This window comes from Portunus trituberculatus, chromosome 41, assembly GCF_017591435.1.
Source record: "Portunus trituberculatus isolate SZX2019 chromosome 41, ASM1759143v1, whole genome shotgun sequence".
In the NCBI taxonomy this organism is placed as follows: domain Eukaryota; kingdom Metazoa; phylum Arthropoda; class Malacostraca; order Decapoda; family Portunidae; genus Portunus; species Portunus trituberculatus.
The window spans coordinates 41,736,354-41,760,540 of record NC_059295.1 but is presented as its reverse complement, the minus strand read 5'-3'; the positions used below and the strand labels follow the sequence as shown (position 1 = coordinate 41,760,540).

At 44.4% G+C, this 24,187-nt stretch overlaps 1 protein-coding gene across 4 annotated transcripts; it reads left to right on the top strand.

Moving 5' to 3' along the window:
• Window positions 1–7,523: 7,523 nt before the first annotated feature.
• LOC123516453 lies at window positions 7,524–11,974 on the top strand. 4 transcript variants are annotated; one of them, XM_045275748.1, is made up of 2 exons: window positions 7,524–8,865; window positions 10,460–11,974. In XM_045275748.1, exon 2 carries the CDS (start codon window positions 10,655–10,657, stop codon window positions 11,633–11,635), a length of 981 nt encoding a protein of 326 aa, XP_045131683.1. In that variant the 5' UTR covers window positions 7,524–8,865; window positions 10,460–10,654; the 3' UTR covers window positions 11,636–11,974. The 4 variants fall into 2 exon arrangements, with proteins under 4 accessions (XP_045131683.1, XP_045131685.1, XP_045131684.1 ...); XM_045275749.1 differs by having other exon boundaries at window positions 9,668–11,974.
• The last annotated feature ends 12,213 nt before the right edge of the window (window positions 11,975–24,187 follow it).

Here is a 24,187-nt window from a genome sequence, read left to right as displayed (position 1 = left end):
TCCCTGGTGGGTTGCCGGGTGATGGCAATTTTGCAGGCTCAGCGGGCATATCTTCCATGGCCCTGCCTCATGTTGATTTGCTACATGGGTCAATGTCCTTGCAGGTCTTGCCCCAGCCAGTTGATGTGGGCATGGACCCTGGTGGCACAGTAGTTAGTCAGGCTGCTGCCACAGGCTGGCCTTTGTTTTCTGAGGAGGTGGATGAGGTTTTTGATGATGTTCCCTCAAGGGAGGCTGGCACTCTGGATGAGGAGGGTGCAGCCTCCTTTTGTGAACTTATTACCTCGGTGAGAGAGTTCTTGGGTCTCTCCATGCCCTCTTCTATTGCTTCCACTCTTCAGACTGGGGTCGAGCGCACCTCGGAGTCTTCATGACCTGACCCCACTCCCTTGGTGCTGCCTCGTTCTCCTCTGGCTCTGGAGGTTCGCAGTGGGATTTTTCCTGGGGATCCCTAATCTGGCTTCAGCCAAGTTTGCCTTGCCCAAGAGGTGGCCTTCAAGGGTAGAGAGGTGGTACACTCCAGAAGGAGATTCCTGTGGGGCTCCTCCTCTCAATGATGAGCTGCTTTATTTGGTTGAGAGTAGAGATCTGTCTATGAGTCTTCCCAAGTGTATGACTACTCAATTAGAGGGTATTTTGAGTAGTCTGGTTGATATCACTTCCTGGACAAATCAAGTTGGGGCTTGTCTGCAGTGGCACTGGCAAGAGTGGGAGAACATCGGGGCCCGTGAGTGGTCAAGATCCTTCGGTATGGTTCCATTCTTCCCTTCCTCAGGGATCCTCCCCTCTTGAGCACGCCTGTGGAGTTTCCATTCTACAGGGAGGGCTTGGACCCCCGTTTGGCTCTGGAGGCCGTGGTTTCCGAGATGCTGGTAAAGGGAGCTGTAGAACCGGTGGTAGAGCCTCAGGCCGGGTTCTATTCTCGTGTCTTCCTTGTGCCCAAAACCACAGGGGGGCTGGAGGCTGATTTGTGACCTATCGGTCTTAAATAATTTCCTGGAGGTGTCCCACTTCTGCATGCAGACAGTTTCGTCAGTGCTAGAGTCAATGGCCAAGGGTGAGTAGATGGTGTTATTGGACCTGCGGGACGCTTACTATCAGGTTTCTGTCCACCCTCGGTCACGCAAGTACATGTGGTTCATCTGGCAGGGCAGAGTTTACCAGTTTTGGGCTCTGTGCTTCGGTCTTGCCATGGCTCCTTAGGTCTTTACTAAGGTGATGGCTCCCATGTTGGCTTGGGCCTATCGCTCGGTATACGTCCAATCTGGACAATTGGCTAGTTTCCAGTCCTTCTTGGGCTTCATGCCTAGACATTGCCCTGTCTCTTCTGTTTCTGTGTTCTCAGGTGAGGATTCAGGTCAACTGGGCCAAATCCAATCTGTCTCCCACCCAGAAGAAGCAGTTTTTGGGTATGGTTCTCGGCACCGTCAGAGCCCGAGCCTTCCTGCCGCCAGATCGTGTCAGCCATTTCCAGGCAGTGGTCTGACAGTTTCTGCTAGCCAAGGCTCCACCAGTGTCCCTCTGGAGGTCTTTGCTGGGACATCTTGCATCCCTAGCATGGTTAGTGCCAGGTGGACTCCTGCAGATGCGGGCTCTGCAGTGGTGTCTAAAGAGGCATTGGCGGGCTGCTTCCAACCCAGATTGGTGGTGGGTGGCTCCAAGTCATCAGTGTTTGCAAGACCTTGCTTGGTGGTTGGTTCCGGATCAACTTCTGAAAGGTGCCCCATTTGTGGTGCCGCCCCTGCAATAAACCCTGTTTCTTAGATGCTTCCCAGCTCGGGTGGGGAGCTCACCTGGGAGATTCTCTGGCTTCAGGAGTCTGGACTGTGGAGGAGCATGGGTTCCACATATATCATCTGCAGCTTTTGGCAGTTTTTTGTGGTTAACAAAATTTTCAGCAGGCCTTGCTGGGGTCGATGGTGTCTGTGATGTCTGACAACTCGACAGTGGTCGCCTATCTCAGAAAGTCCAGGGGCACTCATTCTGAATCTCTGTCAGCTTTAGCATGGATGGTTCTCTGGTGGTGCGAGAGCCATTCTATCTCTCTGTGCCTGGATTTCATTCCAGGACCCCGCAATGTGATTGCGGATGTGCTCAGTCGGGACTGTGTCAGGTCAGAGTGGACCCTACATTCAGAAATTTGCAGGAAAGTCTTCCAGGTGTGGGGATCTCCTCTGGTAGATCTGTTTGCCACAGTACTGACTCATCATCTGCCCCTGTATGTATCTCCTCTTCCGGATCAGGGAGCCTGGAGACAGGATGCGCTCTCTTTTCCGTGGGACGGTCTGGATCTGTACACCTTTCCACTGTTCGCTCTGATCCGCCATGTTCTGGTGAGGCTTCATGAGTCACAGGCTGTGTGTATGACACTAGTTGCTCCTCTCTGGCCTCAGGCAGACTGGTTTCCCCTTGCTGGACCAGCTTGTGGACAGTCCATGGGTTCTTCCAACGTGGCGGTCTCTCCTTCGACAACCTCACTGTCCCCTCTTCCACGGTTCTCCAGAGATGCTCCATCTTCATGTGTGGCAACTCTCCAGCGTCTCTTCCAAGTGCGAGGGTTTTCGCACAAGGCTGCTAAGTTCATGTCTAAACCAGTCAGACAGTCCTCTGCCTGAGTTTACCAGGTGAAGTGGAGAATCTTTTGTGGTTGGTGTGAGTCGAGGGGTTTGGATCCATGCTCTGTCTCTGTAGCGCAACTGGAAGATTTTTTCATTTTCGTTTTTGAGTCTTAAGCACCTGTCAGTGTCAGCAATTAGGGGTTTCCGTTGTACCTTAGCTCTTGTTCTATGTCAGTCAGGCATAGACCTTTCTACCGATCCAGACCTTTCTTCTCTGTTCCGCTCCTTTGTAGTATCTTGTCCATCTCGTTTGCCTTGGTTACCTGCCTGGGACCTTTCTCTGGTCCTTCGGTCCTTGTTATGTCCTCCTTATGAGCCCTCGCGGACAGCCTCGCTGAGAGATGCCTTGCTTAAGACCATGTTTCTTCTGGCGCTCGCTTTGGCTTGTCGGGTTAGTAGGCTTCACGGCCTGTTGGCTGAGGTGCATCACTCCAAGGGGTGGACATCCATGACCTTTTCCTTTGCCCTCGATTTCCTGACTAAGACTCAGTGTCTGGGTGAGCATTCCTTCAACGAGTTCAGTATTTCTGCTCTTCTTGATTTTGTCGGGGAGGATGAGGTAGACTACCTTCTTTGTCGAGTTTGGATGGTCTGTGAGTATCTTCACAGGACTTGGGATTGTTGGCTGGCCTGCTCCTGATTGTTGGTCATGGTTTTGGATCCCAGACGAGCTGTCCACCCTCATACCTTGTCTAAGTGGATTTGTCAGATGATTCGGAGGGCCTATGTGAGTATCTCGGAGGAGGAGTCGCGCCTTCTGAAAGTGAACGCCCATGAGGTTCGGGCTATTGTGACCAGTGTTCTCTTTAGAAAAGTTAAGAGTCTGGACTTGGTTCTCAAGGCTGGTACGTAGAAGAGTATGACCACATTTACCTCCTTTTACCTAAGGGATGTTACTCATAAGTATTTAGATACTTTTTCCCTTGGGTTGATAGTTTTGGCGCTGAGGGTTGTTCACTGATTCTGGTTTAGTTTTCTTTCTGGATTTCTCTTGTTGTCAGCAAGAAGATTTTCGGATACATTATTTTTCCGTTTTTGAGGTTTTGGTGATTTTGGAGACCGTGTCTTCCACCTTCGGGTTTCTGTTACATCCTCCCACCTATACTTGGGAATCTGGTGTATGTAATTGTTGAAGTACATGAGACTTACCGCAGGTCAGTTGAAATGTGCTTCGGATTTTATGATGCAAATCACCTCTGCCAGCAGGGAGCTTTCATATGAGATACACCATGCTGCCTTGCCACATCAGACTTTAAAGTGTACGATCACCCACATGATGATAAAGAACTCAAAGCAAACCATCGTAACTGTCCAAGTATGTGACACCCTATAGCGTAGGGAGGGAGCAGAGGGCATATGAAAGCTCCCTGCTGGCAGAGGTGATTTGCATCATAAAATCTGAAGCACATTTCAACTGACCTGCGGTAAGTCTCATGTACTTCAACAATTTTATGTCTGCAAATCACTCCTCTGCCATCACTCACTTTCCTATGAGATTTTGAAGCCATGTGGGTGGAGTACAGAAAAATAAGGAAATGAGGATGTACAATGGGGAAAGAAAACATACGAGAAACAAAATAACATGTAGTGATGAAGTTACATAATCAGTACATATGTATGTAGCCAACCAAAATTTAACTGTGCAACCAAAGGGGGTACACACTAACCCAGTACCCCATCTTGGAAAGTGTCAATGTCCCCAAGAACCTCTTTGTCGTAATGCCTGGCAAAAGTGGCTTCCTTGACCACCCAGCCTTTGCCAAGATACGTGCAATTGGTACCGCCATGGCCTTTGCCCTCGATAATACTGCCAGCTGAATATATCCTGATGTCCACACCTGACCTGTGCAGCATAATCCTAACCCATCTAGCAATAGTGTCTCTAGTGACAGGTTTATGAGGTCTCACAATACTATGGAATAAAGGACCATCCATCTGATCCACACCAGTCCGAAACTGGGCAGTCCTCTCAATATACGCTTTCAATGTCTCACAAACACATAGCATTTTATCAGTGGCGTATGCTGTAAAGTCCACAAATTTCACATTGAATTTTGGGCGACACTGCTTGATGTTGTCTCCTTATGATAGAGGTTTCCCCAATGCAAATATTTTTCAACACTAACAAATGCAACGTTTGCACTCTGGCAGCTTGCGTGAGTGCCATCAGCATTACTAATTTCAATGCGAGTTCTTTTAGCGTAAGGGTGCATAACGATTCCAAAGTATGCAGCTGTTCCAGCACCAACTTGACATCCCAGGTCTGTATGTAACGGGGCATAGGAGGTCTCAGGTTGAAGACTCCCCTCAGAAACCTGTTAACAAGAGGGTGAAACCCAGCTCTACATCCATCCACCACAATGCCAAGTGAAGAGAGGGCTCCCCTGTGTAAAGTGTTGGATAAAAAATGTATGACATCTGTTAAACTTTTTTTTTTTTTCACGGTAAGGCCTATAGCGCCTGTAGGCACACTTGAAGAGTGTATGGGAAGCGCTGTTCAGCTTCCGCCCATTAGTGGCGCAGGCAATTTTATTTATAGTGGTACCCATATTAGGGCCCATATCACTGCCCAAGCTCATCTTGAGTGAACCACCTAGAACCTGGGTATCATGGTGATATGTAGGTAACTTTAAACCACTCGACAAATGGCAAAGTGTTTTTAGGCTGTACGTGGTGGGATTTGAACCTATGGGTGGACGTCTGCCCGATCCCACGCTCACCACCTTATCCTCTATGCCACTGCCTCCCTGATGGAGTAAGGGGATTGATGTGCCCTCTGTCACAAAACTGTATCCATCTGGTGACATGTGTCTGATACTGTCTCTGTATCGCTGGTCTCCAGGAGGCCATGAGGATGTCCATACCCGCTGTCGAAATGCCTCTTGCTCACAGGTGTCGCCGGACAAGAGACATGCCATCAACCGGGTGTGCTTCATGACTGGGTGTTCCTCCTCTGAAGACGGATGCTGCAGAATGTCCTTCCTCCACATGATTAGCCGGGGCTCCCTGATGAGCGTCTTCTGGAGGATTCCCATCCAAGGTTGTGAAAGCCATAAGGGCACAATGAGCCACCCTCTTGCCATCTCTGCATGCATCTTTTGAAGGCATCTAGCAATCAGAGCAAAGGGGGAAAAAATGTAGACCAGAGGAAACTGTGACCAAGTTATGGAAAAGGCATCTTCTTGTTCTTGGCATCCTGACCTCTGGGTCAAGATGCCAAGAACAAAAATGAGGAACCTGGTTATTTAACCTAGAAGCAAACAGACCAATGCTGGGGGCACCAAAGATGTTGCAAAGCTCTCTAAAAATTCCCACATTTAATTTCCATTCATGTCTATCATTAAACTGTCATGAAGCTGCATCTGCCATAGAATTATCATTTCCTAGGATGTGAGAACACGTAATCCAAACATTGTTTTCTGCACACCAACCTCAGAGGTCCCGACAGATGTCATTACAGGATGGTGATTTTGTACCCCCATTTGATTGACATAGGCTACTGCTGTTGCGTTGTCACAAAACACCTTAACGTGCTTTCCTCTGATCAGATGGGCAAAGGACTTCACAGCAAATAGGATGGCTTTTAGTTCCTTAGAGTTTATATGCAACTCCACTTCAGTCGCGGACCATCTGCCATTAATACATTGGTCATAAAGGCATCTGCCCCAACCCAAGTTGGAGGCATCAGAATACAGGTCTAACTCTGTTCCAGGTCTAAAAATTTTCCTGTCCTGCATTGCAACATTAGTGATCCACCAAAGGAGATCTTTCTTCATGTCAGTCGTGATGTCCATCCACTTGTCAAAGTTACCACCTGTCCGCTGCAATGCTGAGATTTTCGCCATCTCCAGCTTCCTATAATGCAGTTTCCCCATTTCTACCGTGGAAACTACACCAACTAAGTATCCAATCACTTTGGCCACATTCCTGATTGTGTCACGACTCTGGTGAAAAAGGTGTATGCAGCTCTGAACTATTTTCTCTCTCCTCCTGTCAGGTAAAGTAACTGTCATTGATACAGAGTCTATGATGTTCCCCAAATACTCCAAACGCTGCGTGGGCACAAAGACAGATTTCTTCATGTTAATACAGAAACCCACCTGCTGAAGTAACTCAAGCATTGAATTGATACTCTCATAGCATCCTTCAACCGAAGCCTGTCGCGGGAAGGCCTGTCTGTGGTCTACCCTTTGGCCAGAAGCGTGGTGGCAATAGGGTTGGTACCTAGATGAAACACCCCATGACGGCCCCTCTGCCTCATCCAGCACTGAACCTCCAAGTAGGTAACTGTTTCTTGGCCGTGAACTTAGACTTTAGTCTCTCAGACTCCTCAATGGTTCTGGCAGACTGAGAAACATCATCCCCGAAGAGGAATCTAGTCATTGGAGCCTTATCAGAGCACAAATGAGCATATTTCTGATTGATCTCCCGCTTAATGATAAATCTCTGTGTCAAGTTGTTCCTGTGGTTAGCATGGCCAAGTAAAGCCAGAGCACCATTAACCCTTTCAGGGCACAAATAAGTTTTTGGGTCATGTCTATGAGCCACAAATATGGCCGAAAAATCAAGGTTTGCAAAAATGAAAAAAAATTAATATTTTACTTCGTCAAATCATCTCTGCTGAGGTAAGTATTCCCATGAGATCAGTTGCTGGTACATGTCCACGCCGTTCAGACGTTCGCTCTGCCGCCTTCTGTTTCCGGCCCACGGTTTCCAGCCACGTCACCGAAGATGTAGGTACATTGCCTCATGGTAATCTTTGTACATATGGCATGGGTTGGGCCTGCCTTACGGCTATATGGTATGGGATGGGCCTACCATTGTCATCTGGTATGGGTTGGGCCTGCCAGTTAGCCAAAGTTTACCCGTTACGCAGGTATAATATGTGGCATGGGTTGGGCCTGCCATGGGCTATAGATTGGAATGGGGCCTTTCATAACGCTATGGTGGGGCTGTGCCTTCCATTGTGTCATTTGTCGATGAGGCAGTGTTTGTTTACGGTGCGGCTCCCCACGTGCAGGTGTGGGAGTCATGTCTTGCTCCGGGGATAGCAACGCACTTCCGACTATGGCTTCCTGCAGTGCTTTGGCGAGGAGGAGTGTCAGCAGGTCGTCCAGGGAAGGAGTGAAGAGGTGTCATTCCCGGAACAGGAGCAGCAGCTCCAGTGCCTCGCCTGTTGGGCGGGGAAGCAGGCGCTCTGGCTGCAGGCGGAGGTCACCCACCCACTTGCATGCCCGGTCCCCCCACCGAGCATGATACTGCGCCTGGGCCTTCTTTGCACTTTGTGTTGGATGAGTTGGCAGTCTTAAGAGGTGAAATTGCCAAGCTCAGTGCCAACCCGCCAAAGTCCGAAGAGGTGAAGAGGCCACTGCTTCTACAAGACAACCATCCCCTGCTAACTTTTCTGGTTTTGTTGCTGAGAGTAGTGAGGAAGGTGAGATCACAGAAAAACCCCGAGGAGCAGTGTTTTGCTCCTGAATGCGAAAGACTTGGGGCCCCCTGACATGGTTTCTGTGGACATTGATGACCAGGTTGCAGGGATGGTCAACTTCTTGTTTGACAATGGCATGCAGGACAAGGACTACAAGGCCATCTCTGAGGATGTGCTTACCACACGACCTAAGAATTGTCCTGCGCTGGCTCCTGTGGAGTGCAACCCACAGATCCTGGAAGCACTGAAAACAGATGCAAGAAAAGCAGATGCTCACCTCAAGGATGTATGTGGGGGCATTCTTAAGGCAGGTACTATTCTTACTAAATCTCTTCTGGCCTTGGATCAGGTTGCACAGGAGTCCACTCACCTTGTCGTGGAGCGGGAGGTGAATAATATTAATGGTACCTGGGCACTTCTTGGCCACGCTAATCATAAGAATAATTTGGCGAGACGGTTTGTGATGAAGAGGGAAATTAACCAAAAATATTCCCACTTGTGTTCAGATAAGTTGCCGATGTCCCGTTTACTGTTTGGTGATGATGTGACTCAGTCTACCAGGCAGATTGAGGAATCTGAAAAGCTGCGGCATAAACTAGCAGCCAAGAAAACAACCCCTGTTCTGTGGAGGTTCACAAGTGGCAGGTCCAGAGGCTTCTGGGGGAGGACGACTCACAGGACCTACTCACCTAGGTTCCAGCCCTACGGACTGCTCAGGGGCGTCAGGAGTGGCCAGCAGCAACAGCAGCTTCGTCCAGACCAGGAGTCAAAAAACGCCAGGGGCTGGGGTCACTTCAGGCCCTGGCGTTAGCTGAGGTTAGTAACAAATTTGAGGCAGGTAGGCTTCATAAATTTACTAATGTATGGCGACAAATTACCAAAGACCCATTAATTTTGGACATGGTGCAACACTGCCATTTGGACAAAATGTTGCTGATATTGGACACTTAATCAGTGGGGAGCTTATATAATGCTTCAATTTGAAGGAACAATATATCATTGATGAGGAAATCAATAATCTTTTGGAGCTCAAGGTGATTGAGATTACTGATAGAAAGCAGGCACAGATTGTTTCACCTATTTTTCTTTGACCTAAAAAGAATGGTGGATGCAGAATGGTACTCAATTTAAAACGACTAAACAGCCACATCCCTTATAAACATTTCAAAATGGAAAACTTTGAACAAGCCATCAGGCTCGTCAATGCAGGGGATTATTTAGCTTCAGTTGACCTCCGCCATGCATACTATTCAGTTAAGATTGCACCTGAACAACAGGATTTATTATGTTTCAAATGAAAGGATACTATTTATAAATTTACTTGTCTCCCCAATGCTGTTGCTGAAGGGCTGAGGCTTTTCACAAAATTGATGAAACCAGTAGTTGCTTATTTGAGGAAAAGTGGTTACTCTGTTACAAGCTTCATTGATGACACTTTAATTTGTAATAGTTCTCAGTCAGGTTGCCTTGCCTGTATTGGGGACACAATTGATCTGTTACAGAAGCTGGGGTTTTGTATTAATTATGAGAAGTCTGTATTGACCCCCACTAGGAATATTGAGTATTTAGGCAATATTATTGACACCATCTCTATGACGGTTTCGCTTCCACCCCGCAGGTTGGAGAAAATTACTGACGCTTGTACGAGACTGCTTGGGAAAAGTAGAGATAAGATTTGGGAGATGGCTAGAGTTACTGGCCTCCTGGTTGCTGCTATTCCGGCAGTGGAGATGGGCAAGCTGCATTATCGGCAGTTGGAAATGGAGAAAATTGCAGCATTGTAGGTTGAAAGGGGAAATTTTGATTGGTGGATGTCCATTACGGAAGGGATGAAATCAGACTTATGCTGGTGGATTGATAACATTACCACACAGGACAGAAAATTTTTTAGACCAGGCACTGATATCCACTTGTATAATGATGCTTCTACTTTAGGTTGGGGATGTCACCTTAACCAACGGTGTACTGGTGGTGGATGGTCCTGGGAAGAGAGATTGTTGCATATCAACGCTCTTGAACTTAAAGCTATTTTCTTAAGTCTTCAGACGTTCAGACTGGACCTAATTGGTAAACATATTAAAGTTTTTTGTGACAACACCACTGCTATCAATTATAGTGCCTGGGTTACATGCTCACATATTCCAGGTAAGGACAACACAATTGCCGACATGCAGTAACACACAATTAATGATAGGCATGAGTGGAAGCTTAATGAAAATGTTTTTCAACTTTTGTGTGGGGTGTTTGGCACACCAGTTATAGACTTGTTTGCCTCAAGACTTAATAAGCAAATTGCTTCTCTTTGTTCCTGGCACCCGGACCCAGAAGCAGGATTCTTCGATGCCTTCTTGCTAAACTGGGCTAACTTTGACCTGTCCTACATGTTTCCACCATTTTCTTTGATTGCTAGGTGCCTACAGAAGCTGCGGGCAGAAGGGGCGAGGGGGTGGATGATTGTTCCCATGTGGATGTCACAGCCATGGATGGGGACTTTGCTCGGCATGTTGGTTGACCACCCCCGCCTCATTGCAATGAGAAGAGGTGTTCTCACACATCCGTCCTCCAATGCGGAGCATCCGGTCATGCGTCACACCAGACTAATGAGATGCTTGCTGTCAGGGAGCAGGTCCGAGCACAAGGAGTATCTGCAGAGGGTGCGGATATCATCGTGGCCTCATGGACAGCAGGTACAGAGAAGCAGTACCGACCGCATTTCAGAAGATGGTCGCAGTTTTGTAGTAGGTGGAACATCAATTCCATTAATCCCAATGTCAGCGACATAATAAACTTCTTGTCTGATACTTTTCACAGAAATGTGAGGTATGAATCGGTCATTACGGCGAGAAATGCTATCTCTTCTTTAGGCATTGTAGTGGATGGTTGCAGGGCTGGTAACCACTCCTTGGTCATCAGATTTATGAAGGGAGTATTTAACCTGAGACCACCCCTACCTAGGTATGCTGCGACTTGGGACGTCCAGCCTGTTCTAAGGCAGTTGCAATCCATGCACCCGTTGCACACATTGTCTCTTAAGGACTTGACTCTAAAATTAGTTATGTTGATGGCACTGACACAGGCTGTGAGATTACAGACTTTGCACTTATTGACAATTAAGGGTTTATGCATCGAGCAGGATTTCATTATGGTTCCCCTAAGTGGAAACATCAAGCAATGCAGGCCGCAGTTTAATGTGCATGTGATAAAATTTCAAGCTTATCTTAAGGATGCAAGCTTCTGTGTGTATGGAACTTTACGGCAGTATCTTGCCAGAACACAGGAACTTAGACAAGGCATGGAGCAGGAGTCTTATAGTTTATTTCTCAGCTTCATCAAACCACACAAAGCAGTTACTAGAGACACCATTGCTCGGTGGCTCAGGAAGATGTTGGATAGGTCAGGGATAGGTACTACTAGATTTACGGTTGGCAGTGTTCGAGCGACTGCAGCATCCAAGGCCAAGGTTATGGCGGTGCCCATTAATTGTATTATGGCGAAAGCAGGGTGGACAAGGGCAAGTAATTTTGCTAAATTTTATGATAGGCATGTGGGCACAACAGACCCATTTCAGGATGCTATACTACAATAATAATGAGTTTTTTGCAAATTTTTCTATGAACACTGTGGAATGTTTTTTTGCTGATGGAGGCAGACAGGATGTATTTTGGACTCTGGAGAATTTAGGATGGATTTGTTAAAGTATTGATTGGGTGGTTGGTATGTTGGGGACCAATGTCTGGGTGATGCATTTATTTTCGGATTTAATGTAACGTTTTGTATAATGAAGGTTACTGGTTTGCACAGTTTATTTTTGTCATCCTACATTCTGGTTTGGTTATTCGGTTACAATTTACCAGGAACAACACCCACGTGGCTTCAAAGCCTCATGGGAATGCTTACCTCAACAGAGGGTGATTTGACGAAGTAAAATTATAAAGTACACGAGACTTACCTCTGGGGAGTTGAAGTGTTCTTGTAGTTTTACGAAGCAAATCACCTCTGCTTGAAAGAAGCATTAACATGCCTGCTTCTTTTCCCACCCTTGTTTCTCTGTTTTCTTATGAGGAAAGTTTTATTTGTGATTTGATGTATGGAAACTTAGGGTGTAATTCATGTGGGTATTCATTGCTACGAAGTCTGATGGTGTGGAACGGAACAGCTGATCTCATGTTAATGCTTCCCTCAAGCAGAGGTGATTTGCTTTGTAAAATTACAAGCACACTTCAACTCCCCAGAGGTAAGTCTCATGTACTTTATAATTCTCATGCATAATAGAGTGTTACGCATCTACTGTAAAAAATTTAGGTCTCTACCCACACTGGAAAGGGGTGCAATAATGATGGGAAGTTGGCTTTCTGATGGTATGTTGTGCACTGTTGAGTATTGTCATCGTAGCGGGTGGTTATTTTCCGCTACAACTTGTGCAGGTGTTCTCATTAAATTACACTGAATTTTCTGCCTGATTTGAACTGCAATAGCTCAGAACTGCTCCAGAGTGTGCTAGGGTAATGATTTTTCACACCTGTGTATACATTATGCCCACACAAATAATATAAAATACGTTTTCAGAGTGTTTTCTTGATGTACATACTATTATTATCAAATTCATCATAAAATACTGGCTTTCTTTGCAATAGAACACAACAAAACAAGTTTTTTTAGGGGAGAACAAGAAATAAAATTACTGCAGTTTTCACTAAATGTACCAAAACCAACATGCAAAATACTTATTAGTTTCACGAACAATTATAGAAGTACATGAGATTTACCGTAGGTCAGTTGAAATGTGCTTCTGATTTTGCAAAGCAAGCCACTGCTGGTGGAGAGAGCTTTCACATGAGATGCATGCACAAAGATCAAGGTACCAGCAGACTTTAAAGAACTGAGAGCCACCCACATGCCACAAGGTTCTTAAAATGCCCCAGTCAGAAAGCTAAACCCCAAATTCAAAATTTTGTCTTTCCGAAGGGTGGGAGTGGCGGGCATGTGAAAGCTCTCTCCAGCAGCGGTGGCTTGCTTCACAAAATCCGAAGCACATTTCAACTGACCTACGGTAAGTCTCATGTACTTCTATAATTTTACTTCAGCAACCCACCGCCAGTGCTGGAGAGGCTACACATGAGATTTTGAAGCCATGTGGCTGTACTCTCAGAATGACCCAATAATAATCATTCTCCAAATGATTGATTGGTAGATAAAAGAACTAAAAATGAATTCAAACCTCATTATATGAAAATCCATCCTCCTTCAACAGATATGGCCCGTACAAATACATATTAATGTATAAAAAATAATTCATTGGAGTTCCAACACAGGTGAACAGAGAAACATGTAAACATTATTATACAGAATCTAGTATGGCCTATTGAAAAGAATCTGAAACCTGAGTGATCTTCTTATTATAGTGTTTGGCAAAGGTTGTCTCCTGAGTCCAACCTGCCTTAGATAAGATAATAGGAACTGGGACATCCTGGCTTTGGCCTGGGAAGTAGAGGCTGGTCGAACACTGCCAGCTGGGAATTTCTTAGTATTGATACCACAGTCGGCAAGGATAGTCTTAATCCACCTTGCCACTGTATCTTTGGAAACACTTATGTGGCTTCACCAGACTGACTAGGAGTTTCCCATTATCCTTCCCAAATTCCTTTCTCAGATTCTCCATTCTGTTAAGATATTCCTTCAAGGTATTCACAACACAAATTCTAAAATCAGGTACATAAGCATGAAACGTAAGCATTCCAACATTAAACTTAGGACGGCACTGCTTAATGTTGCCGCCCAACATGAGTGAAACAGAATTGTTATCAACACTAGCATTGGTACGAGTATACAATAATAAATGTAAGGTCTGTACTCTCGCTGCCTGAATCAGTGCCACAAGCATCACCAATTTCAAAGTTAAAGACTTCAAAGACGGGACTGGTAATGGGCCCATGGACCTCAGTTTCTGCATACCTAGGGCAAGAGGGTCTCAAGTTAAACATGCCACGCATAAATCTATTGATAAGTGGATGATTCCCAGCTCTACATCCCTCCAACATAATGCCTAAAGCAGAGAGAGCACCTTGTGCCGTGTTGACAGACTCATACCCCACTCCTCTATGAAAGGTCTCCGAAAGAAAATTCAAAACATTAGTTATAGAGGGATTAGAGGGACTGATATTCCATCTATCACAAAATGATGACCATCTGTTAATGTGTGGTCTATATTGTTGCATCGTACCTGGTATCCACGATGCCATGATAATCTCTTTACCTTCTGATGATACACCTCTCCCTCTAAGTTGTCGCCTGACAAAAGACATGCCATCATTTGGGTGTGAGTCATAATTGGATGTTCGTCTGCTGATGAGGGATGTCGTAGTACATTCGTTTTCTGTGTGAAGATCCTTAGTGCCTTGACCAACATTTGCAGAAGAGAGCCCATCCATGGTTGGGAAGTCCACATTGGAGTAATGATCCATCCCTTTGCTCTCTCCTCCCTCATTTTCTGTAAACACCTAGTAATAAGAAAGAATGGTGGGAAAAGGTAAATCAGATCGAAACTGGCCTAATTTAATGTGAACGCATCCACATGCTCTGCTTCTCGATCCGGTGTCCACGAGTAAAAACAATCTAGTTGCTTGTTTAAGCAAGAAGCAAACAAGTCAATGGAGGGAGTTCCAAAACCTACACACAACTCCTTAAAAATTTTTGGATTAAGTTGCCATTCATGCCTGTCATTAAAATTACGAGAGGCTGTATCCGCCAACACATAGTTCTTTCCTGGTATATGTGCACAAGTAATCCACATGTCATTGGAAATACACCAATTCCAGATATCAATGCAGATAGAGTTACACACTAATTAATGACTTAGTTTCACCCATCTCATTTACATAAGCAATGGCTGTGGTATTATCACACATAACTTTAACATGGCAGCCTTTAAGTAAGTAAGCAAAAGATTGAAGGGTAAACAAGATGGCCTTGAGTTCCCTTGCATTAATGTGCAGGTAGCTTTCTTCAGATGTCCATTGACCATTGGTGGAATGCTTTGATACACAACCACCCCCAACCTAAGTCTGAGGCATCCAAAAAAACTTCAACAGTAGGAGCAGGCCGAAAATTTTTGCCTAACTTGGGTCCCTACTTCAGAGATCCACCAGCTTAGCTCCAATTTCATTTCCTTTGAGATCGTCATGAGTTTGTCAAAGTAATCTTTCTCCACCTTTAATACAACAATTTTGGCCCTTTCTAAAATCACGTAATGAAGCTTACTAAATTCTACGGCCGGAATGGCATCCACCAACAGGCCAACTACCTGAGCTAACTCTCTGATCTTCGCCTTATTTCTACTGGCCATGAATGAACAACTTTTCACAATTTTCTCCACTCTACGAGCAGGGAGTGTAACAGTCATGGCTTCAGAATCAATGATGTTACCAAGATATTCTATGCATTTCGTAGGCACCAAGACTGACTTTTCCACATTAATACAAAACCCAACATTTTGCAAAATCTCCACAGTATCCTTCAAACAAGCAACACACCCCTCAACTGACTTGCTACACATAAGAAAATCATCAATAAAAGAAGTAATGGTGTAGCCTTTTAATCTTAAAAAAGAAAAAACTGGCTTCATAAGTTTAGTGAAAAGACGAGGGCCTTGAAAAACACCATTAGCAAGGCAAGTGAATTGGTAAATCTTCCCTGCCAATTTAAAACAAAGGTATTTTTGTTGCTCCTCTGCAATTTTAACTGAATGATAGGCATGCTTCAGATCAACGGAAGCCATGAAAGCACCTGAACTGACTAGTCTAATTGCCTGCTCAAAATTTTCCATTTTGAAATGTAAGTAATTCATGAATTTGTTGAGTTTCATCAAATTAATCACCATCCTATAGCCACCATCTTTTTTCTCTCTAAAGAAAACTGGGGAAATAATCTGGCACACCTGTCTGTGAGTCTCCTTGATAACCTTCAGCCTCAACAATTTATCTATTTCTTTAGTCATAATAACTTTCTCCTCATCACTAAACTTGTATTCCACTTCCTCTGAAAATAAATGAGTAATGTTCTGTTCATCAATCTCATGATGGCAATGCTTAATGTCCAGGATGAAAGGGTCACTAGTAAGTTTGCACCACTCATCAATAAACTTGTGAAGCTAACCTGCTTCAAATTCATGTCTTACCTGAATTACTGCCGGGGATTGTAGTGTCCCCGGCCCCTTGAGTTTTTTTGAAGAGGAGTTTCCTCTGAGATAATAAGGGCGGCTGTCCCCTCTGGTGGCAGGTTTGTGTGTGTAAACCGTATGGTTTAAACCGGGTTGACATCTCCCGGAAAGATGATTTCCCAACAAAACCACGTTGCTTGCCACCACTAAACTTCCCAAGACCTGGAGCTCCAAAATGGAAAGTTTTCTTGTTAGTAAACTTATTTTTCAGCCTCTCTGCCTCCTCAATCTGTTTGGTAGCCTGAGAAAGATCTTCCCCAAACAGTAAGCCAGTCATAGGAGTCTTATCAATACATAAGTGAGCATACTTGTGGTTAATCTCACGTTTGATGAAATACCGTCTATTCATATTAATTTTAAAGTTAGCATGCCCTAACAACCCCAAGGCACCATTGAGCATAGCCACCTCATGACCAATGACTTGATTCTCCTCCTCATTGGTAAACTTGTCCAGGACAGTAAGTCACTTAACAATGATAGTGGCAGCCTTAGTTATGTCCTTGCTGACTTCCTTCATTCAGAAATCAGCTTTCTTTGCCTCAGCAGGCAGGGCATCCAGCACTTGTGAGTTGCACTCAACTGGAAGAAGCACCTTACAGTTTCTAGGATGCTTAGAAACCTCATCTGCCAAAATCTCCTAGTAGTCCTCATCTTTCAAACCATGAGAAAACCAGTGATTCACCATTGCAGCAATCGGTTCCTCAATTGCTTCAGAACAGTCATCCACGGAAACAAAGGCCTTAGCTGCTTGTAACAGAATATTGCCAGATGGAATTTTTTCTTCAATCTCACCTTCTTTAGCACTCTCTTCCCGTGACCTAAACCCAGAAAATTCACCAGAAGTAGAAAGGGGATGCGAGGCAACAATATCATGTTCAGCACCTAAGTCGTTTGCTGGCACAGATCTGAGGCCAGAAGTCCCAGGCTCAGAACTAACACTTACACTGACACCTCTGTCAAGCTTAAGTTTATTCACATCCTCCTGAAGTATAGTCAAAAGCTCCAAAATCTTGGACAAAGAAGTATTGCTTACATCCACAGACTGGCTAACCGGTCGTTGGGTGTCCATCTTAGATACACTATCACTTGCCACATCATCCTCACCAGCAGAGGCCACAAACCATTGAACATTCTTCCTCACCTTAGGTCTAGTGGAAGAATAGGGGCAGCTTCCACGAGAATGTGAGGAACCACTTCTTGGAAGTGTAGTTTCACCCGATGAAGACATATTGATGTACCAAGCTCCTGAGAGATAACGGGAAAAAACAGGCAAAATAACTGGAGGTTCACCCGCTCTTAATACAGATAGCGGGATAAAATCAAAATAAACCTTTAAACTTGCTCCACAGGCCAGCAATCACACACCGTAAATGACTGCGAGATGACCATTTTGTTTACATCTCCACCCGCTCCATAAACATAGATTACGGGGAAATACCACAAACAAGGGCACAATACAACCCCCACTAGACCACTAGTAACTCCACATAAGTCCATGAATAAGTGCCAACCTACTCCAACTTTGGATAACATGTAACAAAGGGTACAAAATCTTACCTTGTACAACACCATGTCCACCCGCTCCTAAATGGATAACAGGAAAGGAACACTAGGCACTCTTCACACTCCAACTGGATCACAGGGTAATAATGTAAGGCACTAAATAAGTGCCAACCCGCTCTGAAACCAGATAATGGGTAACCAATCCAAAATGGAAACTGCAGCAGCAAGACAACACACGTTGTGCCCATATCATGAACATGGCGTTACTGCCGGTGCGTGCATCTCATGTGTAGCCTCTCCAGCACTGGCGGTGGGTTGCTGAAGTAAAATCAGATCTATGACAGCATCGTCCACAAATAGCTTGTAAACATCTGGGATAGTGGAGTCATCTGTGATGCCACTAGCGTCAGAAATTCCACTCGATGCATTATCAAAATCATACACATGTGGAATAAAATCATCACCATCTGTCCATGTGAATGCAGGCTGTTGTGATTGCGTGCGGCGGAGGGCAGGCAAGAAGCATCATCTAGCACACTGGGCATCACGCGAGGAGGAGGAGGAGGAGGAGGAGGAGGAGGACGCAATGGTGGTGAGCTGGGAGGTTGAGAAGAAGCGTCAGATGACTCCGTGTCTGGCTCAGAATACGAGTCTTCACTTTCAGTACTAGACACATCAAGTGCTACCTCATTAACCCATTTGCCCCGGAAGTTAGAAAACATGCACCGCACTCCATCCGGGCGGTCCGCGCGCGCCAAGATTTGAAGCTTCAGTATTGAATAATGAACGTTTTAGCCATAAACTCAATATATTCATCACATACTATATATCAGGATGTGTAAAAATATTTTATATTCATCACATACTATATATCAGGATGTGTAAAAATATTTGTATGTTACAATACACTTCCTATTGCTATGCTAAAAAGGAAAACAATAAAAAATTTTACTTATATTTTAAGGGTTTTTTTTTATTACAGTTTGGGAGATTTCTCCCTGAATCTCTTGGGTGGTGGTGCTGTGATGGCAGAGGTGGAGGGCTGTGAGGGAAAGGCTGAGGTGGAGGGGAGTGCGGTGAAGCCAAAGGTGGAGGGCTGTGAGGGAAAGGCGGAGGTGGAGGGGAGTGCGGTGAAGCCGGAGGTGGAGGGCTGCGAGGGAAAGGCGGAGGTGGAGGGGAGTGCGGTGAAGCCGGAGGTGGAGGGCTGTGAGGGAAAGGCTGAGGTGGAGGGGAGTGCGGTGAAGCCGGAGGTGGAGGGCTGTGGCCTGGTGGTGGTGAGGGTGGGCAGAGGAGGTGTCTTGCATTGGGTGGTGGGGAGTGGTGGCTCCAGGCATAGCAAATGGCAACATATACAGGCAACCCTCGCTTAACGAAGGGGTTACGTTCTAAAAACACTTCGTTAAGCGAACTGATTATAACAAGTTTAACCCCTGATTTGAACTTCCATTGAGAGTAAGCAAAGCGAGAGTGCATCATAGTACAGTAAAAGGTTTAATGAAAGTAAAAATTATGAAGTTAAACATTTAGGTAGTTTAAGTCATTATAATGTACACTAATGTATGTATGTACGTAACTTTATAATGTTGATGATCTTAACTTTATGAAGGGAGGGAGAGTGAAATGGGAAATACACTAACCGGCAACCTGTGGAATGTAAACAAAGTGCGCATCATTGTACCGCATACAAAACTTATGTACCACATTTCCACAAGGCTTTCCATTTTATCCACTGTAGGGTCACGAGTTCAGGTGGTTCTTTTAGCTTTGAAGGAAGATGCAGTCTCACCAGCCTTCTTAATAGAGTCTGCTGACTTGAAAATAGTAGACAGTAGATGGAGTCAAGATGGTGGCAAGCAATGTTATTAGTTTTCTGGCCTCTCTCTTGTCTGTGAATAATACCCAGCTTCTCTTTGAGAGTAAGACACTTCCTGGACTTCTTAGGAACATTAAGCCACATTGCAGGGCATTTTGGTGATAAGTTGAACTAGGGAAGATGAGCTGCTGGTGACGCTGTTATGTTTTGACTGGGGAGTGAGTGGTGCGCGTGATCTTGATCTTGAGCTTGATGCTACAGGTGACGCAGAATTTCTTCTGAGTCAGGCCTTTGTATCGGCAGCGCCTGTGTTGTCCACGAGAGGCTTGATCTTCATCTTTATTCTACAGGTGTCTCAGGATTTTTCCTGAGGCAGGCCTTAGTACCAGCAGCTCCTGATGTATTCAAAAGCCTGTCAGCTTGCGTGATACGGTGGGGCTTTCAAATTTGGAAAAAATTACCTGGATAAAACTTTGTTAAAGCGAGTTTGGTGTTCGTTAAACGAGCAGATGGTAGTAAAACGAAACCTTCGTTGTAGCGAAATTTTGTTGTGTGAACCTTCATTAAACGGGGTTTGCCTGTACCTGTCATGCAAAATATACATTATTTCAAACGCAAAATAAATTGCGCGCGAACAGAGAGAGAGAGAGAGAGAGAGAGAGAGAGAGAGAGAGAGAGAGAGAGAGAGAAGCTTCAATATATCAGCACACACACACGTACGCACACACACACACCGTGCTCTGTGGAGAGCGGACGTGCCTCCTGCGCAAGAGCGGCATCTAACTAACACTCCACACGCTAAGCAATGTGCTTGAGTGAGAATAGTTATTGCTATTGAGGGGCGACCAGAGCGAGTGAACGAGTGTACAGAGTGAACGTAGCCTGGTGGCGTGTACATGGGAGTGATCGGAGGTGGGAGAACCTCCACACTCCAAACGACAGAGCGGGAACCCACAAAGGCCAGCCATAGCAGCCGCCAACGCATCCATCCACACACGTAACTACCAGGCCTGGCCCCCAGTGACCACACACCCACATGTTCCCAGGAAAAGTAAGAAAAAATGGATAGACCGGTAAGGAATAAATTACCAAATTCAAAATATGTTGATGAGGCCCAGGGAGCAAAGCCGAAAGTGGCCAGTCAAAGCATGAGTCCAGCTTCAACAGGGGCAACATTGCAAGGTAGATTGGTGATGTTGGAGAAGAGATTTGAGGAGTTAGTGAAGGAATTAAAAGTTCAGAGGAGTGAGGAGGAGCAGGATAGAGAATTCGCAAGGCTTTGAAGGAAAGAGTTAAGAGACTGGAGGAAAATGAAAACGATTGGTGGATGAGAATGCATTTGAAGGTGGAGGTTGAAAAATACAAGAGACGGTTGGAGGAGAAAATGGATAGAGTAGTAAAGGAGAAAGATGACTTTAAGGAAATGATTAGTGAGCAGAATGAAAGGCTTGAAAGGGAATGGGAACTGAAGAAAACACAATGGACTGAGTCGAGGGAAGCAGAGATGGTTGGATTACAAGAAATAATTAAAGATCAGTTGAAGGAAGACAAAAAAGAAAGGTCCAAGGAACTGGTTAATGTAATGAAGAATAAGGAAACATTGATAAGGGAAATAGCAGAAAAGAAGAAGAGTGTGTTAATATTTGGGATGAAAGAACAAAATATAACATATAAGCCTAAGAGAATTAAGGAAGAATTGAAAACGGTAAGAGATCTGTTCAAAAATCTAAATGATGATGAAAAAAAAGACCTACAAGAAGAAGTGGAAGAGATCCATAGACTGGGTCCGTATAAGGAGGGAGTGAGCAGACCGATTAAAGTAGTACTGAAGTCACAACAATCTGGAGGATGTCCTATATAGAACATCAAAGTTAAGAGAGATAGAAGGTTGTAAAGAGGTGTTTGTGAGAAAGAATAGAAATGAGGAAGAGAGGAGAAGATATAAGGAATTGGTGGAAGAGGCGAGAAGGAAAAATGATGAGCGGTCTGAGGAGGAAAGAAAAGTTTTTTTGGAGAGTTATAGGAGAGAGAGTCAGAAAGTGGTATGTGGAAAGAAGGAATACGGAGGAACCCCTAGAGGAGCAGTGGGTGGACCGTAATGTATACTAATATAGATGGGATACTGTCAAGTAGATTGGAATTGCAAGACTATATGATAGTGGAGAAGCCTGATATAGTGTGTTTGACTGAGACAAAATTGCATGAAAAAACAAAGATAAATTTGGATAATAAATATAATATATGGAGAAAGGATAGGGAGAGTAAAGGTGGAGGAGGAGTTATGATTATGACGAAGAAATAAATAAATGTGGATAAGGTTTGGTATGGGAAGAACAACGCAGAAGTGATAAGCATAAGGATAAAAAGTGATGGAAAAGAATTAATAATCATGGTGACCTATGTACCTCCTAAAACAAATTCTTGGACATTAAGGAATACGACAATATGATCAAGGATACTTTACAGAGTTTGGAAAGTGTATTATCTGGAAAAGAAAGGTGATACTAGTAGGAGATTTTAATTGTAAGGAGGTGGATTGGGAAAATCTAGTAAGTGGTGTTGGAGAAGAAGCATGGGAGAGAGATTTCTTAATCTAATGATGGAAAATATGATGGAACAGAGGGTGAAGGAAAATACTAGATATAGAGGAGATGATGAACCGGCTAGACTGGATTTGGTGTTAACAAGAGAAGTGTACCTATGTGGAGATATACAATACAAGTGTCCTTTGGGAAAGAGTGATCATGTGGTTATGGAAATGCAGATAGGAACAACACAGCGAAGGAAGGAGACATACAGGAATGGTAGATTGAATTATAGAAAGATGGACACAGAAAGTTTGAAAAATTATTTCAGAAAATTAGATTGGGAGGAGATGTTACAAATCAGAGAAGTGCAAAAGAAATATGAGATTTTTATGAAATATTATAAAGAAGGAGTTATGAAATTTGTACCAAAGTATAAACCGAGAGAGGAAGGAAGAAAGGATTGGTTTAATGCAACTTGTGTTAAGGCTAAGGAAAAAGAGATGTGGCTTGGAAAAGATGGAAAAGAGCAGGAATATACTAAATAAGGAGAATTATAGAGTGGCGAGAAATGAGTATGTGAGGGTAAGGAGGAGGAAGAAAGAAAATTTGAAAAGATATTGTAGACAAGAGTAAGGAACATCCAAAATTGTTTTACAGGTTCATAAATGGTAAACTTAAAAGAGAGAGTCCATTGAAAGATTAAAAGGAGAGCAAGGGATAGTAGATGACCCTAAGAATATAGCGGAATTGCTAAATAATAGGTTTCAGCAAGTATTTACTGAAGAAACAATGTTTGTAAAGCCACAGAATGTACAAGGAAATGTGCACATGGAGGACATTAAGATACCTAAAAAGGAGTTATATAAAATGTTGGAGGAACTTAAAGATGATAAAGCGATGGGACCAGATGAAGTTTCAGGAAAATTATTGAAGGAGTGTAGAGAAGAATTGATTGATCCATTATATGATATTATAAGGTGTTCATTAGAAACAGGGAAGTACCAGTAGAGTGGAAGAGAGCTGAAGTGGTGCCCATTTATAAGGGAGGCAGTAAGGAAGAGCCTCTTAACTATAGACCTGTGTCTCTAACAAGTGTGGTCGGTAAGATTTGTGAGAGGGTGATAAAGAAATTGTTACTCCTTTTCACTCAAATTTGGGTACAATAGGAGATAGTAATCAAGTTTTGGAGTGTCAAATCTATAACTTAATAATTGGATGCAGCAACCAATGAAAAGAAGAATCATAGTCTGGAGTGTGCGAGATTAGCTGTGGTGGGGTGAGATGAGAGCCGTATACGCGTATGTTTCACGTTCAGACGCGGTCAGAGAGGCCATATGTGCGTACTGCGTACTACAGTTGCATGTTACTGTTACGCCGTAATGAAACAAACATCTTACTATATTTTGGGGTGAACTGTGTGCCGAAAATACAGGTAGGTAATATCCGCGCCTCCGCAGTTTTAAATTGCGGAGGCGGAGGCAAGAGGAGGTCTCATTTTCTGAAAATGCGGAGGCGGAGGCGGAGGCGGAGGTCTCATTATCTGAAAATGCGGAGGCGGAGGTTAATAAAACGCGGAGGATCCGCGGAGGCGGAGGCGGAGGCGGATATCCGATACATCACTAGTCTCTAACAAGTGTGGTCGGTAAGATTTGTGAGAGGGTGATAAAGAAATATTGGATACGGTTCCTGGAGGATCATAAGTTATTATCGGATCATCAATTTGGCTTCAGGAAAGGGAGGTCATGTGTAACAAATCTACTGAGCTTTTATTCAAGAGTGGTTGACAAAATACAGAAGAGAGAGGGATGGATGGACTGTGTATATTTGGATTTAAAGAAAGCTTTTGACAAGGTACCTCACGAGAGACTGTTATGGAAAGTAGAGATTTATGGAGGACTGAAAGGAAAAGTGTTAAAGTGGATGGAAAACTACTTGAGATGGAGGGAGATGAGAACGGTAATAAGGGATGCAAGGTCGGACTGGTTGGTGGTGGAGAGTGGAGTCCCACAAGGCTCAGTGCTGGCACCAATACTTTTCCTGGTATATATTAATGACATGCCAGAGGAGTAAACAGTTATA

Coding starts and splice junctions, on each gene's coding strand:
- LOC123516453 (XM_045275748.1), top strand. CDS start 10,655: ATGCTTGCTGTCAGGGAGCAGGTCCGAGCACAAGGAGTATCTGCAGAG.